Here is a 17,087-nt window from a genome sequence, read left to right as displayed (position 1 = left end):
AATACTAAAAATATTCCATATGTGAAAAGTAAAAATAATAATTTATCAAAAGGGAATATGCTTAGTGTGTGGCTCTAAAAAGTGTCAATTCATTTCTAAGCATAGAAGTGGGGGAAATATACGGGGAGTAAATTTACAACTGGAATTCCAGGGGAATTATACCTACCGGGGTATTCTTTCTGTGGTCCAGGAACAAACTTGGATAAAAGATTAGATGAGGCTAACAATCCTAAACCTTGGTCTAAACCTCTAAATAGGGTTGATGAAGTGTGTATGAAACATGATATTGATTATGGGAATAGCACTACGTTGGATAAAAAACACGAAGCCGACAGAGTAATGTTGTACAATTTGTCTTTGATACGAAATTCAACGTTGAGAGAGAAAGTTGATAGGTTTTTCGTAAAAAAATTGATAAGTGCTAAATTGAGGTTGGGACTTGGGGTTGGTAATCCAGGTGTTTCATCCTCAAAAAACTATTAAGCTCTGATGATGTCATCAAGACTGAGGAGCTTTTGGCTCGTGAATTACATAAACCAGTAATCACAAAGTTTAAAAGAAGGAAGGTTTATTCCAAAGGTGTTGATTACATTTGGTCCGCTGATTAAATTGAACGAAATAATAATGAGGGATACAAGTATGCTTTAACCGTTATTGATTTGAGGAGTAGATTTGCATGGGTTGTTGTTTTAAAAAACAAAAGGGGTAATACTCTTGTGTTAGCTTTCAGTGGAATATTTAGTAAAAGCAAAAGGAAACCAAAGAAGTTGTGGACTTATGAGGGAACAGAGTTCTATAACAAAACATTTATAAAATTACTTACAGATAATGGTATTACATTATACAGCACCTTTAATGAAGAAAAGGCAGTTGTTATTGAGCGTTTTAATCGTACTTTGAAAGAGAGACGAAATAAAAAATTTACACAAGTCGGTTCTCAACAATGGGTAGCTTTAATTCATGGTATTGTAAATAATTACAATAATACAGTTCATTCATCAACAAAATCAAAACCATCGGAAACATTTACAAAATTAGAATATGAAAAGGAGATTAATTTGAGAAAGCCCAGGTTCAGAGTTGTTCATTTTGTAAGAATATATACATGGAAAAGTCATTTTGAGAAAGGTTATACAAAGAGATGGACTAATGAACTTTTTTAAATCGTTGATGTAATGGATACAGTTCCTTGGACCTACAAATTATATGATATGAATGGAGAAGAATTCTTGGGATCATTTTAGTCACAGGAATTACAAAAGACAAACAAGCAGATAATGCCCTTGAAAGCAATGGGTTGGCGCTTCACAATCCTCGACTATACACCGCTATGGACACTCGAGGGCCAAGTCCGGGGTGTATAAAAGGGGGCATCTGCTGAGGTATTAAAAATAATTGATAAACAATACAATATATAATGTGTGTAATGGGGGACGTTCTTAGATCTGTGAACCCCAAACACAGAATCCTCAATTGAATAATCAGTCAAGGCTTAACTTTTGTTTGTTGGTGTGTGTGTGCAATGGGGGACGTTAGATCTGTGAACCCCAAACACAGAATCCTCAATTGAATAATCAGTCAAGGCTTAACTTTTGTTTGTTGGTGTATGTGTAATGGGGGACGTTCTTGGATCTGTGAACCCCAAACACAGAATCCTCAACTGAATAATCAGTCAAGGCTTAACTTTTGTTTGTTGGTGTGTGTGAGAGAGTAACAATATAACAACCCCAACCCAACCCGAACCCATCCCGAACTCTATCCCAACCCCAACCTAACCCTAACCCATCCCTAACCCTATCCCAACCCCAACCCCAGCCCTAACCCAACCATAACCCATCCCTAACCTTATCCCAACCCCAACCCTAACCCAACCCCAACCCCAACCCGAGCCCAACCCCAACCCTAACCCTCACATTCAAAATCCCAACCCAACCCTAACCCTCACATTCAAAATCCCAACCCAACCCTAACCCTCGCATTCAAAATCCTAACCCCAACTCCAACCCTAACCCTCACATTCAAAATCCCAACATTATATATATATATATATATATATATATATATATATATATATATATATATATATATATATATATATATATATATATATATATATATATATATATATACACACACATACACACATACACACACACACACACACAACAACATGCATTTTAAGGCCATTTTCCCTGCTAGAGCGGGGGTTAGCCTTGCGGTCCCCATGACAATCTTCCCCATTTTGCCCTATTTTCTGCATCTCTCCTTGTTAACCCCCTTGCCCGCATTTCTTCTTCCACCATCTTAAGCCAAGTCTTTCTCGGTCTTCCCCGTCCTCTACTTCCTTCTACATTCATTTCCATCACTCTTCTCAACCAATCACTTTCATCCTTCCTCAACACATGACCAAACCATCTCAACCTGTTCCTCTTCACAGCATCAATCACAGGCTCTATTCCCATCATCTTTCGCAATTCATCATTTGTCTTCCTCTCTCTCAACGATACTCCGCACATCCACCGAACCATTCGCATTTCCACCCTTTCCAGCCTTCGTTGCTGCTCTACGTTCATGACCCATGTCTCGCTCCCATAAATCATAACACTTCTCACACATGCAGCATACACCTTTCCCTTCAGCTTCAACGACACTCCCCTCATCATCAACACGCCACTCAGTTCCCGAAACTTCTTCCATGCACATCTCACTCGAGCAACCGTTGCCGAGTCTGATCCACCTTCTCCATTCAGCATGTCTCCGAGGTAGCAAAATGTTTTCACACCTTCCAGCTTCACGCCGTCTCCAAGATCCAACTCAACATTTCCTCCATCTGCAGCTCCCTCTGTGCACACCTTACATTTGAATGTAGCTGCCACACTGGGTAATGACCCTCTCAGACCACTACATTTTTGATGAACCCACTCAGCGCACATTGTACATTGAATGGAGTTCACTCCGACACCCTTCCTGCACACAGCACATGGCCACTTCTCAGTTCTTTCCACCTCACCACATGCTTTACCACTTGCCATCACCTTTGTCTTTCCGATATTCACCTTCAGACCTTTTGTCTCCATACATTCCTTCCACTTGTTCATGTTTTCCTTCAGTCCATCCATACTTTCCGCATACAACTCCCACGGTAAACCCTCCTTTACGTTCTGAGCCAGCACCTCCATCACAGCTACAAATAGTAGTGGACTTAGTACCGACCCCTGATGCACTCCCACCTTCACCTCAAACTCACCACTGTTCCTGTCCTTTGTGCTTACAGCTGTGCGCGCTCTTTTGTACATTGCCATCACTACTCTGATCAACCATTCCTCCACTTCTAACTTCCTCAATGCCCATGTCAATACTTCGCGTGGAACCCTATCGAATGCTTTCTCCAGATCAACAAACCCAAGAAACAACTTCTTCCTCTTCTCCATGTACTTCTCCTGCAACTGCCTCACAATAAAGAGCGCGTCTGTCGTTCCTCTTCCTGGCATGAATCCAAACTGCATTTCGTCGATCTTCACCTTCTTCCTTATCCTCCTCTCCAACACCCTTTCCAATACCTTCATTCCATGCTCCAATAACTTTATCGCTCGGTACGAGCCACACTCCAGAGGGTCACCTTTCCCCTTGTATAGAGGGATGAGGGTACTCAGTTCCCAAACACTGGAATGTGGCATTCTTTCACCACCAGATTACAGATCTCTGTCATTCACTTCACACCACAACTTCCTGCTGCCTTCAACATATCTCCCACAACTCGCGTCGGCCCTCCCGCTTTTCTACTCTTCATTGCTTTTATCGCTTCCTCAACTTCCTTCTCAGTTATCTTCTCTGCCGGTCCAAAAACTTGGTTACTCTCCATGTTGCCATCCCATTCATTCTCTGTATTCAACAGCATTTCCATATATCTTTTCCATCTTCCTTTAATTCCATCTGGGTTCACAACGATTTGTCCCACTTCATCCTTAAAGCAACTCACCCCCTTCACATCACACCTCTCTTTCGCTATCTGCTTTGCAATCCTGAATACCGCTCTCTGACCCTCTTCCGAATCCAAGCGTTCTCCAAACATTCTCCTGCATGCCTCCTGCGCCTTTGCTACCTCTTTCTTTGCGGCCTTCTTGGCTGCCTTATAACTTTCATGCTCTGCTTTTTCTGCTCCTGTACCCTTCGCCTTCTGCCACTCCTTGAACTTCTTCCTCTCCTCGTCAATCCTCTTTCCAACTTCATCATCCCACCACCATGTTTCCGAGTGCCTCGGTGGTCCTTTTGTCCATCCACATACCTCACCAATGGCTCCCAATAGACTGTCTTTCATTGACATCCAACCACGTTCAAGCTCAACCACATCATCCTCTACCCTACTCAGCCTCTCTTTTAATGCCTCCCTTACTGTCACCTCTTTCAACCTCCACACCTTCATTCTCGGTTGGTACTTCACCCGCCGAGCTCTCCTCGTACCTTTCACCCTTATGTCGCAGACAACCAAGTGGTGCTGTGAAACAGCCTCCTCCTCTGGGATCACCTTTGTGTCCCGGAGGTGCCCCCTATCTCGCCTACGCACCATCAGGTAGTCAACGGTTGTCGTCGACCCACCTGACGTGTATGTAACAAGCTTATTATCCCCTTTCTGGAACTGAGTTTTACAAATCAACAAATCAGCTCCATCAGCAAACTCCAAAATTCTTTCGCCTTCTCCATTTCTCACACCATATCCGTAACCCCCATGAACCCCCTCAAAACCGTCCATACTCCTTTCCACGTGTCCATTTAGGTCTCCTCCCACCACAACAACTTCCTCATCTTTCACGTTTTCCATCAGCTTCTCTATCGCACACCAGAACTTGTCCTTCTCTTCATCGCTCCGACCAACCTGCGGAGCATATCCCGAGATGACGTTCACCAAGAGCTTTCCAATCATCATTTTCACCATCATCAACCTATCACTCACTCTAGTCACACTCACCACACTGTCTACAAACTCCTCAGAAAACAGGACACCAACACCATTCACGCCCTCCAGGCACCCTTGCCACACAAACTTGTATTTCTGTCCCTGCCTACCCTTCACCATTCTCACACCACTTCCCTTCATCTCGTCTCTTGCACACAACATATGTCCACTCTTCTTCTGACCAATACTTCCACCACTTCTCCTGATCTCCCTGTCATTGTCCCTACATTCCATGTCCCAAACTTCAGAAACCGATCTCCACTTCGGGCTGTACCCTGCCCATATGTAGTTGTAATTGTCATGGTTCTCTTTTTGAGGCAATGTTTTTATGGCCAGATGCCCTTCCTGACGCCAACCCTCTTAGTGGCCTCTTACGACACGCAGGAATACGGTGTACCTATTCTAACCAGGGTACACACCGGGATATATATACAGAATATACACACCGGAAAATATATACGTATATATATATATATATATATATATATATATTAAATACGTATTTCAATTATATATATATATATATATATATATATATAAGTTTTTTTTTTCCCCTCTTCTGCGAATTCTGTCTTTCAAGGCTTTCAAGTTTGAAGAAGTAGAAATGGGGAGGAAGAATTTTCCAGCATTTTCTTTTTGAACTTTCTTGATATTGCTGAAATATATGTAAAATAAATATATTACTTATCTAATATTGAATTCAATAACATATATATATAATTTCATTTATTTCCAATCAACTGAACTTACCTTTCAGCAAGCACCATCAAACAAAGAACAATGTTCATTGGTTTAGGATCCAATGGGATACAAAGGGTTTAGGATTATTTGTGTAATCCATAAGCAGAGTCTCCAAGATAGGAAGTCTCCAAAATGAAACCAGTTTATGTATGTACTCTGACCCCAAAATCAAATCAGTTTATCTTTTCATCAAAGGTCATTTGACCTTTAACTGAAAGTGATAAAATTGAACATAGCTCTGGATATGAGAATCCGATGTTCACATGGATCGGTGAGTGGTTTGCCCATTGTGAGTGGAGGAATGATATGAACCTCAAGATGACAAGGCCATGGGTCATGAGAACTTTATTTGACAAATCATTTCAATTGACCAAACTCTCATGTTGACATGGGTTGGGGTGGCAAGAGAGGGGAGTGGTGTTTGGAATTCTAAAAAGTACAAGATCAATGGTTAAAGGTCAAGAGTGTATGAGCTATATTTAAAAATACAATTTCTGGCCATTCAATACTTGACAGATATGCATTGAAGAATGCTATGAAGTCCAAGGTCAAACATCATAGGTCTGGTTTGAGCTTTAATTGAGATCAAAGTTAACAGCAGGTTGACAGCCAATGTAGGTGGTGGCATACCCATTAACACATTCGCTTCAAATTATATTTTCGATTTATTTGTTTTGTGTTTTGTAAGATTTTTTTTTTGCTTTGTTTACCCCTGACTCTTGACCACCAGCTCTCCCAAGCTCGACAACTTCTCGCTTCCTCGCTGTGTTTGAGCCCGTGTAATGTCAGTCACAGGAAAGAGCAAACCTTGCTGAACGAGGCCTTCATTGCTCCACTCACTAACCTGTCTCCCCAGTGTAGAAGCGTAAAACTTTGCTACCCCTCTTTGGTAAGCCCCAGCTTTTTTTCATTTGGTAAGAATGGCTGGTGTTTGATGGGGATTGCTAGATTGCTGTCTGTCAGTGTGTGATTGTGTGTCTGCATGCAGCTATGCTTTATAAAAGTATAGGTGGTCTGTTCTCAGATCTACTGTAATCTATATACCCAGGTTAAATGCACAGTCTTGCTTTGTTTTATTGGAAGGGGCAGGGGTGGTCGACCCTGCGAGCGAGCGATAATTTCGAAGATTTCGTTGTTAATGATACAACCTTTTACTGAAAACAAAACTTTTAAAATGTTATTTGCATTGAAATCCATGCATACGTATGTGAATCAACAAATTTGACTTTAACCATCTTAAAAGCTTTCTTCTTTACCCACTGAAGCCAATTAAATCGTAACGTTGTTTCAGATGTTGCGCATATTTTCTATAGATTGAACAGATGTGAAAAGCGTATTAAATGGATGTGTAAATCCATTTTTGAAGAGCTGTGTGTATTATCTGGAACATCTCGCAGAAAACCATTCACATGCTGCTAACTGTGGTTTCTTAAATCCGGAGGAATGAAATCACACCATAGCATTTCACACCACAGGGTGCTTGATGCACTGCCCAACATTTTTGCTGTCCAGATCTTGCTTGCACCCTTTAGGATTTAAGTTATCGGAAGAGATAAAGTGACACTCCATCATTACACAAGAGAAATGGTGTGAACAAAATGCCTTTCGTGCTCAGCACAGGATCTACTTAATAGGGTTGTACAATACACCTGCATCACAATCCAGTACATATCCTGATATCAGACTGTATGACATGCATCATGACACTTTATTTTTTTATGAGGATTTGGGCTCTTGGAGGAGCTAAATGTAAAGGCATATTAGGTTCACAAACTTATCAAAGAATAAAGAAGGAGGAAATGGGGAATAGCACAAAAAATGGGTAACATTTACTTGGATAAGACCTGAATGGGGGAAGAAAGTCAGCTTGTGTTCAATATATTGTGGATCTGCACGAGTGAGCGAATGAGGTGGTGATGGGCAGCGCATTTGAAAGACAGAAGTGAGGAGCACAAGACAACGGATACAGGGAATGATTCCACAATCTGGAGAATAAGTGGGTCAGAGAATGCAGGTGGGCAACCATGCTGGACTCTGGGAGGGTGAAGAGGTGAGGGTTTATGAAGATGCATGTGATGTAGAGTGGTTTGGGAAAGGCAGAGGTACAATAAGGCAGGAGGATCAAAGCCGGATGTGTGGAATCTTGTGGAAAATAGAGAGCCCCGTCAACTTGCCACCATTGGGAGATTGATTATCCTTGGGAATCCACCTCCTGTCTTGATATTCCAATGGTATGGAAGGCCTTGCTTTTGACTCCTCTCAGTGGGGAGCAGGAGCACCCGCACAGAGTGGGGAGCAGGCGAGCCCGCGCAGAGTGGGGAGCGGGGCCGCCCGCGCAGAGTGGGGAGCGGGGCCGCCCGCGCAGAGTGGGGAGCGGGGCCGCCCGCGCAGAGTGGGGAGCGGGGCCGCCCGCGCAGAGTGGGGAGCGGGGCCGCCCGCGCAGAGTGGGGAGCGGGGCCGCCCGCGCAGAGTGGGGAGCGGGGCCGCCCGCGCAGAGTGGGGAGCGGGGCCGCCCGCGCAGAGTGGGGAGCGGGGCCGCCCGCGCAGAGTGGGGAGCGGGGCCGCCCGCGCAGAGTGGGGAGCGGGGCCGCCCGCGCAGAGTGAATAGAAATTGTTAGAGCGTTGCTTCCTGGCATTAAATATGATGTTCCAAGTAGTTGGCCAGTAGGGGGCTAACCGTTTAGGTTTCTACTGGTCAACTCTTATGGTCGACAACAACACTTGTAACAATTAAACAGGTTGTAATGTAACCAACACTTGTTGTAACACAACAACACTGTTGTAACCATAATTTATGAACATCCCAGCATTAAGTGCACCTCTCAGTTTGCCTCTTCCATTCCAAAATTAATGTTTTTGATTTACGAAATTGCACAAATCCTTGTCATGCAACTTTGAAAGTCGTGTCAATGTAATCTCAAGCATGATGTCAAACGTTATGCTCACATGTGAGAATCTCGACTCTAAGAGGTGTGTGTGTGTGTGTGTGTGTGTGTGTGTGTGTGTGTGTGTGTGTGTGTGTGTGTGTGTGTATGTGTGTGTGTGTGTGTGTGTGTGTGTGTGTGTGTGTGTGTGTGTGTGTGTGTGTTATCATATTAAATATAAATTTTCCTTGTTGGGGTAGGTATGGGAGTGTTTTGGGCACCCATAAAAAATAGAAAAAAAAGCAAAATGCCAACGGGATTGGAACATCACTGGGCAACACCGGGTACTCCTGCTAAGAACCGCCTTTAGAGGCCATTTTTCCCCGCAGAGCAGAGGTTGGCCTTTTTTTGGGCACCGTGGTCCCCTTTTTTGAAGAAAGGTTTATGGCCGGATGCCCTTCCTGCCGCCAACCCTGTTCTTCGCCTCTTACGACACGCAGGAAATTACCAGTGAACTGGTACACCATTTGCCGACCTTGGAAGGATGACAGGCTGAGTCAACCCCCCTGGCGTTAATTCAGCAATCAACCGGGATTCGAACCCAGGATCCGAGGATCCCAAGCCGGCACCCTAACCGCAAAGCCAACACCAGGAGTACCGGGTACCAGGTACTCCTGCTAGTTTATTGATAAATGAGGATGCTCTGTGACAGTGAGGGAATTATTAGCTGATTGAAAACTATTTGAAAAGGGGAAGCCCCGCACACTCTCATTGTACCATCAAGAGGCAAATATAGCTGGGACAGCAAGGGAAGCAAATGAAGGTGATCCGCCTCCGGTTTTGCCGGTGAGGTCGTGTGTTTTTGCAAGCTCTCCACGCTACCAAAGTTAAGAATTTTTACATTTGTATTTTTGTCAAAACTGTATTTTTATTTCACGGTGTGAGTGCCTTCTGTGTGTTTCCAGTTAGATATTGGTGTAAATCGTGCATACCTGTGTATAATCATCTGTTGGTTCCTGCCGTGTTTTCAGGCCTGGTTTTCCAGGCCTCGAGGCTTTGTCGTTTCCTCTCGGCGATCGTTTGTGGTCCATTTACTTTCGTTTGTGGTCCATTTTCCAGTCTTTTTTCACCCCATACTTCCCCGAACATCTTACCCTCTGTTTCGTCTTAATGCAAAAAAAAAAAAAAAAAAAAAATCAATTTCCTTCTCTTTCCCGTGTTCGTTCGTTCTTCGACCACGTGTTTCGCTCCACCCGTTTTTTTCCTGTTTTTATTCCCCCTTCCTTCATAACTCAATCCTCTCCAGCCAAAATACACCTTTCCAATTCCAGTTCTCACCATACTTCTTCAACTTTATCCTTATTCCTCTGATCCACTTTCACCTAACCTTCAAAAAACACATATTAATGAAGAATTTAAAAAGTAGGCCTCTCCTCCCATACTAACATATTACACACCTCCCTGTTCCTTCGTTCTCTGCTCTCCTTTCTGTCAATCTCTTATCCTTCTGTTCCTGCTTCTGAACCTTTGCTGGAATCCTAATCCCCCTTAGGAATCCTTCTTGCCCTCATTGAGGGAATTTTCCCAGATAGTTTTCATGGCTTCGTTTTAAAATGTTTAAACTTTCCCCTGAAGTAGGGGTAGCCGGGTCGGTACAGAGACTCCATGTACCTCTGCCAGGCTCAACAGTTTACATTTTGTACCCCACTGATAGGCTGGATCTGGATTCGGACCTGAACTGAAATCTAATCGCTTGTTCTTGTCGCCTAACCAACTCGTTCACCAAGTTTCGTCCAAATCCGGACATACCCTTTTGAGATATTGTGCGATATATCGTTTTTGGCCATATCTCTCAATGGGAATCACTTTTAAAATATTCGGATCCAGATCTGGATCATCACCAAAATCCAATCGTTTCATCGATGTCACATACCCAACCTCTCTGCCAAATTTCGTCCAAATCCGTTCACAGCTTTTTGAGATATCTTGTTCACAAACAGACAGACAAAAATAAAACATACAGGGGTGCAAACATAATCTCCATCCACCTTTGGTGGCGGAGGTAAAATGGTCAACAAATGATTGGCTTTAGTGTTGGTGCCAAAGGTCTAGGTCTAGGAGGATAGACATTTGCACCATGCTTGCTAATGGTCACCCAGAAAGTATGATTATGTAATTCACTTTTCTCTTGAGTTTAGGATACGGGATTAATAGAGTTTAAGAGAGAGTGTTGAGCTCACTGATGTGCAATGGTTTTTGTGTGCAGCTGGACAGTGACTGGGAAACCGTGGCATATGGTAAAACGGAAGATCAGAGGTTGCTCACTGAACAAGCAAGGCGATACATCGAAGCTTTGGACCCATTACTATAGGCAAAGCATTGGAGCTTCGGCCACGGTCCAACCTCATCAGGGTTTCACTTTGTTATTCTGAAGCTGCTTGTACATTGAAAGCAATGTGAGCGCTTGTATTGCATCCTTTTTCTTTTTCGTTGGCTTTTGTGTAAGAACAGGAGATAATGAATGGTAATCGGATTTCTTAGATATGCTGACGTCATGATGATGATGGACATGATGAATGGAATTTTTTTTGGCAGGCAGATTTGGAGCTGCTTTTCTTAAAAAGTGTCTGATTTAACGCACAGAGGTGAGACGACGTTTGTTCTATTTTCAAAGTTTATGCTTCAATAACTTTTCACTTGTGGCACTTGTTTCTATAGCCGTTGCTTTGAAAGGCAGACAGCTTTTTTTTATTTACATTTTGTAAAAGAGGTAGACTATGGTTGAGATGTGAGGATTGTGTGAAGAGGGATATCAGTAAGATGGCCAGTGGTGGTTGTAGGGTGGAGACAGTTGTCTGAGGACAGAGAGGAGTGGAGGAGTATCGTGGTCAAGGCAGGGCAGAACCTTAGTGCCATTGGACCTCACCCCTCATAAAGGGAAGGAAAATGGAAATGTACAATGAAATGTTGAATATTTTTTAGTTTCCATCTACCACCACTGCCGCTCCACTCAAGCAGCGAAGTCTACCCGATTCACTGCCTCGTAAAGTTCATTTGAGCCAAATGTGTTTCTATGCATTCAACATGGCCACGTTCCATCGATGGCTGTTCCCTCACGTCTGCCTCCAGAACTATATGGAATTTTGAGATTACATTTTGCCAAAAATGGAGCTTGTAAAGTGTAGATTTTTATTTATGGTGTTTCATTTTTGCTAAACAACTTGTAATTTTATTTTTGCACATTTTTTTTGTCATGGAAGTACCAGTGCCTATAGAAAGTCTACACTCCCTTACAAAATTTTCACCTTTTGTTGCCTTGTAGCCTGGAATTAAATTGCATTAACGCAGGCTTTTAACACCTTTATTTCCACATCGTAACCCACAACTTCCAAGTGAAAAAAAATTTCAGGAAATTAATGAGAAATACAAATCTGGAATATCTTGGGTGGATAAGCTGCTACCACCATGCTTCACAGTAGGGATGGTGTTCTTTGGGTGATGTGCTCTGTTGAGTTTAGGTCAAAAAGTTCCATCTTGGTTTTGTCAGACCATAAAACTTTTTTCCACATGGCTTCAGAACCTCCAGTGTTTTTTTGCACACCTCAAACAGGACTCAAGGTGGGCTTTTTTGAGTAATGACTTCCTTCTTGCCACCCTACCTTACAGGCCAGACTTGTGGAGTGATAGGGAATTGGTGTCACATGCACACAGTGACCAGTCTTTGCCTTAAAGGCCTGTAGTGTAGCTCTTTCAAAGTTGCCATTGGCCAAGTCTCCTCCTTGCTTTGTCATCCAGTTTGGAGGTACGGCCTGATCAAGGCAGGGTCATGGTTGTACCATACGCCTTCCACTTCTTAATGATTGTCTTAACTGTACTCCAAGGGATATTCAAGGCCTTTGAAATATTTTTTATACCCATCCCCTGATACAGTGCATTCAGAAAGTATTCAGACCCCTTCACTTTTTTCACATTTTGTTATGTTGCAGCTTTATGCTGAAATCGTTTAAATTCATTTTTTCCCTCATCAATCTACACTCAATACCCCATTATGACAAAGAGAAAACAGGATTTTAGAAAGTTTTGCAAATTTATTAAAAAGAAAAACTGAGCACTGTATGTGCCTTTCCACAACTTTATCCCGGAGGTCTTTTGCAAGCTCTTTGGTGCTCATGGTTGAGTCTTTGCTGTGAAATGCACTAACTCGGCAGAGGAAACCTACAGGAACAGCTGATTTTATTCTGAAATAATCATAATCACTGCAATTTAAGACAGGGTGGGTATGTGGCCCCTGTGGGTATGGGTATGTGGGTGGCCCCCTGCAAGCCTCAAGTGGGTGCCCCCCCTGCAAACCTCACCTGGGGGCCCTTTCTATTGGAGGGTATTAATATGGTGACAGATCTTCAGTCGAGGAATCTATTTATACCTTGGTTCCGTAGGGGGTTAGCGAAGTATTAGAATGACCTGTCTGTCTCTGTCTCTGCGTGTATCTGTCTTTCCCCACCATCATGGGTGATGTATCATCGTATCTTGACTATGCCTGGACCAATTGTTACCAAACTTGATAGAATAGTAGTGTTACGTTTGTGGGGGTAGAGTATGGAATCCCATAGTACAGATAGGATTGTATAGTGATAGCATGGACTGTGGAAGCGTAGGAGACGTCTCAATGTATTTAAGTAGGGAAACTGGAGCTTAAGATTGTTTATGTGTCTTCACACGAGGGGTGAAGCTGTGTTAACCAGATTGAGATTAAAGTTAGTTTTCCCCAGTACGTGATATTCCCTCTGTGACCTTTCTCTACCTTTTACCTCTACCACAAGACCAGCCATGCAAAGCCTCCATTAAGCCACCACAACCGCTGACAGTACCCGGACATTGCCGATCGGCAAGTTAGCCGCGCCTTAATGAACACTGAGCCATGCAAAGCCTCTATTACACAACAATAACCGTCCGCTGCATGCCGACAGAACCCAGAACATAGCCGATCGGATTAAGCCCACCTCCAAAAGAGTGGAGCCGGCAGGCCACACCTCCAAAGTTCGTCATCTGCAGACTCATAAGAAAAGTAACATTTATGGTGAATCTTGTGAGTGTCACGAAATGTTGTTTCTGCCTCCACTAACAGCACAAGGCATTTGGCAGTATCCATGCATGGCCTGATCAAATCCAGAATCGCGATAGTTCACCAAGTGAGCGTTACACGCCTGGATTAGGTCTAATGCACCATCAACTGCATGTCTTTTGACTGCAATACCTTGCTGACTCGGTTGATCTGGACAAGTATATCGTACCAGATGACCAGACATATGAGAAATCTGAAAGTCCCCACTTCCTTCACTAGGCCCATTGCCTCGCTGTAGCATTTAGCATCCTTTCCTTTTGCAGTGCCAGCCAAACTCAGTAGAGCAGCCTTTACCTTCTGCAGCTGATAGCGCACGACCTTCACAGCCTCAGTTTTACATTCCCATCGCGTTTCAGAAAGTGATTTCATGGACATGGAGGTGTGTTCCCTTAGTTATTTACAATTGCTATTCTCATGGGGGTGGACACTTATCCAACCAAGATATTCTGGTTTTGTATTTTTGATTAATTTTCTGAAATTTGTGGAATTTGTTTTTCACTTGGAAGTTGTGGGTGACGATGTGTAAATAAAGGTGGAAAACCTCTGATTTAATGCAATTTAATTATAGGTGATAATGCAACAAAAGGTGCAAAATTTGCAAGGGGGTGTCGACTTTCTCTAGTCACTGTAATTAAACCCTTGCTGCTATGTGAGTATGATGAAATGCGGAAGTAGACTTAATGCTTTCAATATTGTTTTATAATATTGGCTGAATTTTACAAATGGTAACTTTTTTTAAAGTAAACAATTTGTGCTGAGATTTAGAATTTAATATGCTCATAAACTCGGTAACGGTTGGGGATAGAAAACGATTGTGAATATTTAAGTGTGTGTATGTTTGTAAAGGTTTATTAATTTAAATGTGAATGAATTACTCTAAAGTTATCAACATTCTTTTGGACGAAAAGTACTTGCTTTCAGCAATTTTTTGGCATCATTGAGCAAATATGAAATAAACTATAACATATTTGATGCTCGAATGTTATGTCCTTTTTTGTGAATGCACTGCAACTACATTTTCAAAAACTTTTGTGTTTAGGAATGAAGGCTTTGAAAGTTTTAAAATTAACCAGTTGTGGAAGAATACAAGGAATTTACAAACGTGATGATGATCAGACAAGCATGATTGCCACATGTTCTGAAAGCATAAAGTGCAAGCATGATTGCCATCTCGTCTCTTATCATCAAAGTTGATCATGATCAGAGACCAGTTGGCAATCATGCAGGCACTTTATCACCAACACATTAATTAAATACATCAGTTTCTATTTCACGAGCATGGACCCAACTGCAGAACACCCGCACAATGTAGGATGTGACTTCAAGTCCTCACCTCCCCTCCCCCAAACCCCCACCTTACAACCCCTCATAATAATAATAATAATAATCTTACTATAATTCACTAAATATCTTCTTTCTTTCTTTTTTTTTTGGGGGGGATACAAGATCGAGGCTCGTGAAAGAGTTAATCACACACATTTCATCACAGTTAATCACATTAATCACACAAAAAGTCAAACCGACACACAAAACACAAAAAATAAGGGGAGCGGCAGACAATATGGGGAGAGAGGGGGAAGGACACAAACACAACATTTGAGAGCAGGGACAACGGGAGAAATGTGGGAGGGGGATGGCTTTGGTGGAGGTGGAAGAGGTATAAAACATATTGGAATTGTGTTCACTGCAAGGACTTCCAGGAAAGAAGTTGGAATTTCCAAAAAAAAAAGGTGTATCTGGGGTGAATTTGTGGGGGTAGAAAAGATCAAGGTTTTGGATGGGGGAAGATAAGAGATGGTGTGAACAGCTGTTTTAAAGACCTGGAGGGAGGAGTGAAATTGAAGATAGTGGGGGAGTTTGTTCCAGAGGTGGGAGAAAAGGGGAATGAAAGAGTGAAGGTGAGCAGAGAGCCGAGATTTTGGCAGTTTAACCATAAGAGGGATGCATTCAGATCTTGTGCGACCTGAAGGAATATTGGGGGGACAGAGCACACAGAGAGCTGGGGGAGCAAGACCGGAGAGGAGTCGGTAGAAGACAGAAAGACCACCAACCTGCCTGCGGTGAGTGAGTGAAAGGCTCTCGGAGTTAACTTCATCGCAGGAGATTCCAATGATTCTGAAAGCTTTGGTTTCAACAGCGTGAAGCCGAGCTCGGTGTGAGGCAGGAGCACCAGCCCAGAGGGGGGAACAGTAACAGTCTGTCCGTCTGTTCCCAGGTACCGCAAAAACGGCTGAACCGATCGCAACGAAATTTTGGGTCGGTAATCCTGGGACCCCCTGGAGTAAAATAGGCTATATTGTTTTGTTTTCCCAATTTTTCCAATTTTCCAGTTTTTCCAAACACAATGGAATAATATTTACCGATATGAACAGTGATGTGGCTTTTATTGAAATTCTACAAATACTGTTTCGATTTTGATGATTTGCATGTGATATGATTTAACAGATGTCAATATAAATCATTTAAAATAAAAAAAAGCCTTCAATTCCTGATATTTTGCCTTTTCATTTGGGTTGGGCCTCCCAATTGAAGCCCCACCCGTAGGGCAGGTACCGTTGCTAGTAATAAAAAATCTTTATTGTCCCATATTCAGGGAAATTATTCTTTGATTACACCGTAAGTTACCATCATACCGTAAGTTACCAACCTTGATCTTTTCTACCCCCATGAAACCTCCCATTCCAAACTCCAAGTCATTGTCGGAGGAATTTTATAAGCAGGATGTTTCTTCTTACAATGTTTTTTCATCGAGAGGTAGCAGGTGAGTTATCGCCAGCACCCGAACCAAATTTCTTTGTTTAAATTCATTTCTCAGGATAGGGACAGTGTACCCTCTTATGGAGGCAATGTTAGACCACCTCTTGTCATGGTTCCTTACAAACCAAGTGACATGGAACTGATTCAATGTCCACTCTGGGTCGAGTTGAGAATGTTTAATTGGAGAGACATCAGAGTTCAAAGCTATTACAAAGGACCCACAGCAATTACAAGAGTAACACAGTTATAAATGAAACAGCACAATAATTACAACGATCAGTACAACAGAACTCTCTTATAATCTCAAAAAAAAATGTTCCTTGAGTTCAGCTTTATATAGGAGTTTTCATAACCCAATGGTATGAGTTGTCGGTGTGGGGTGAGGGAAATAGGGTATAAGCCAACCTATCTACTTAAGGTGATGTCTTGCGTCAAAGGATCAAAAGGGAACTGTGTGAGGACGTAAGACGTCAAAGTGAGTGGACCGACATCCTTGATTCATGATGTCTTACTCCAAGTTCACCCCGTACAATTTATCCAGTGGGCCAGAGGTTGTTTGTCTTTTTCCGGCACAAATGGCTTTGAGCATTGTGCTGTGGTGTCCTTGTCTGACATTCTACTGTCTCTCTTGTAGACACTGTGGCCACTT

At 42.7% G+C, this 17,087-nt stretch overlaps 1 protein-coding gene across 2 annotated transcripts in view; it reads left to right on the top strand.

The window, feature by feature from the left end:
• The window catches only part of LOC137439044 (myb-related protein A-like), a 130,485-nt gene extending 115,832 nt beyond the window's left edge, over positions 1 to 14,653 (top strand). For both annotated transcript variants that reach the window (XM_068134664.2, XM_068134665.2), the window contains exons 14-15: positions 6,426 to 6,584; positions 10,826 to 14,653. In XM_068134664.2, the coding sequence (XP_067990765.2) occupies positions 6,426 to 6,584; positions 10,826 to 10,930 (264 nt within the window). In that variant the 3' untranslated portion in view covers positions 10,931 to 14,653. The remainder of the gene's footprint in view (positions 1 to 6,425; positions 6,585 to 10,825) is intronic.
• The last annotated feature ends 2,434 nt before the right edge of the window (positions 14,654 to 17,087 follow it).

The sequence above is a fragment of the Myxine glutinosa genome, chromosome 13 (genome assembly GCF_964187855.1).
Source record: "Myxine glutinosa chromosome 13, kmMyxGlut1.1, whole genome shotgun sequence".
NCBI lineage: Eukaryota > Metazoa > Chordata > Myxini > Myxiniformes > Myxinidae > Myxine > Myxine glutinosa.
The sequence above is the reverse complement of the archived record's forward strand: the minus strand, read 5'-3'. Positions and strand labels throughout refer to the sequence as shown.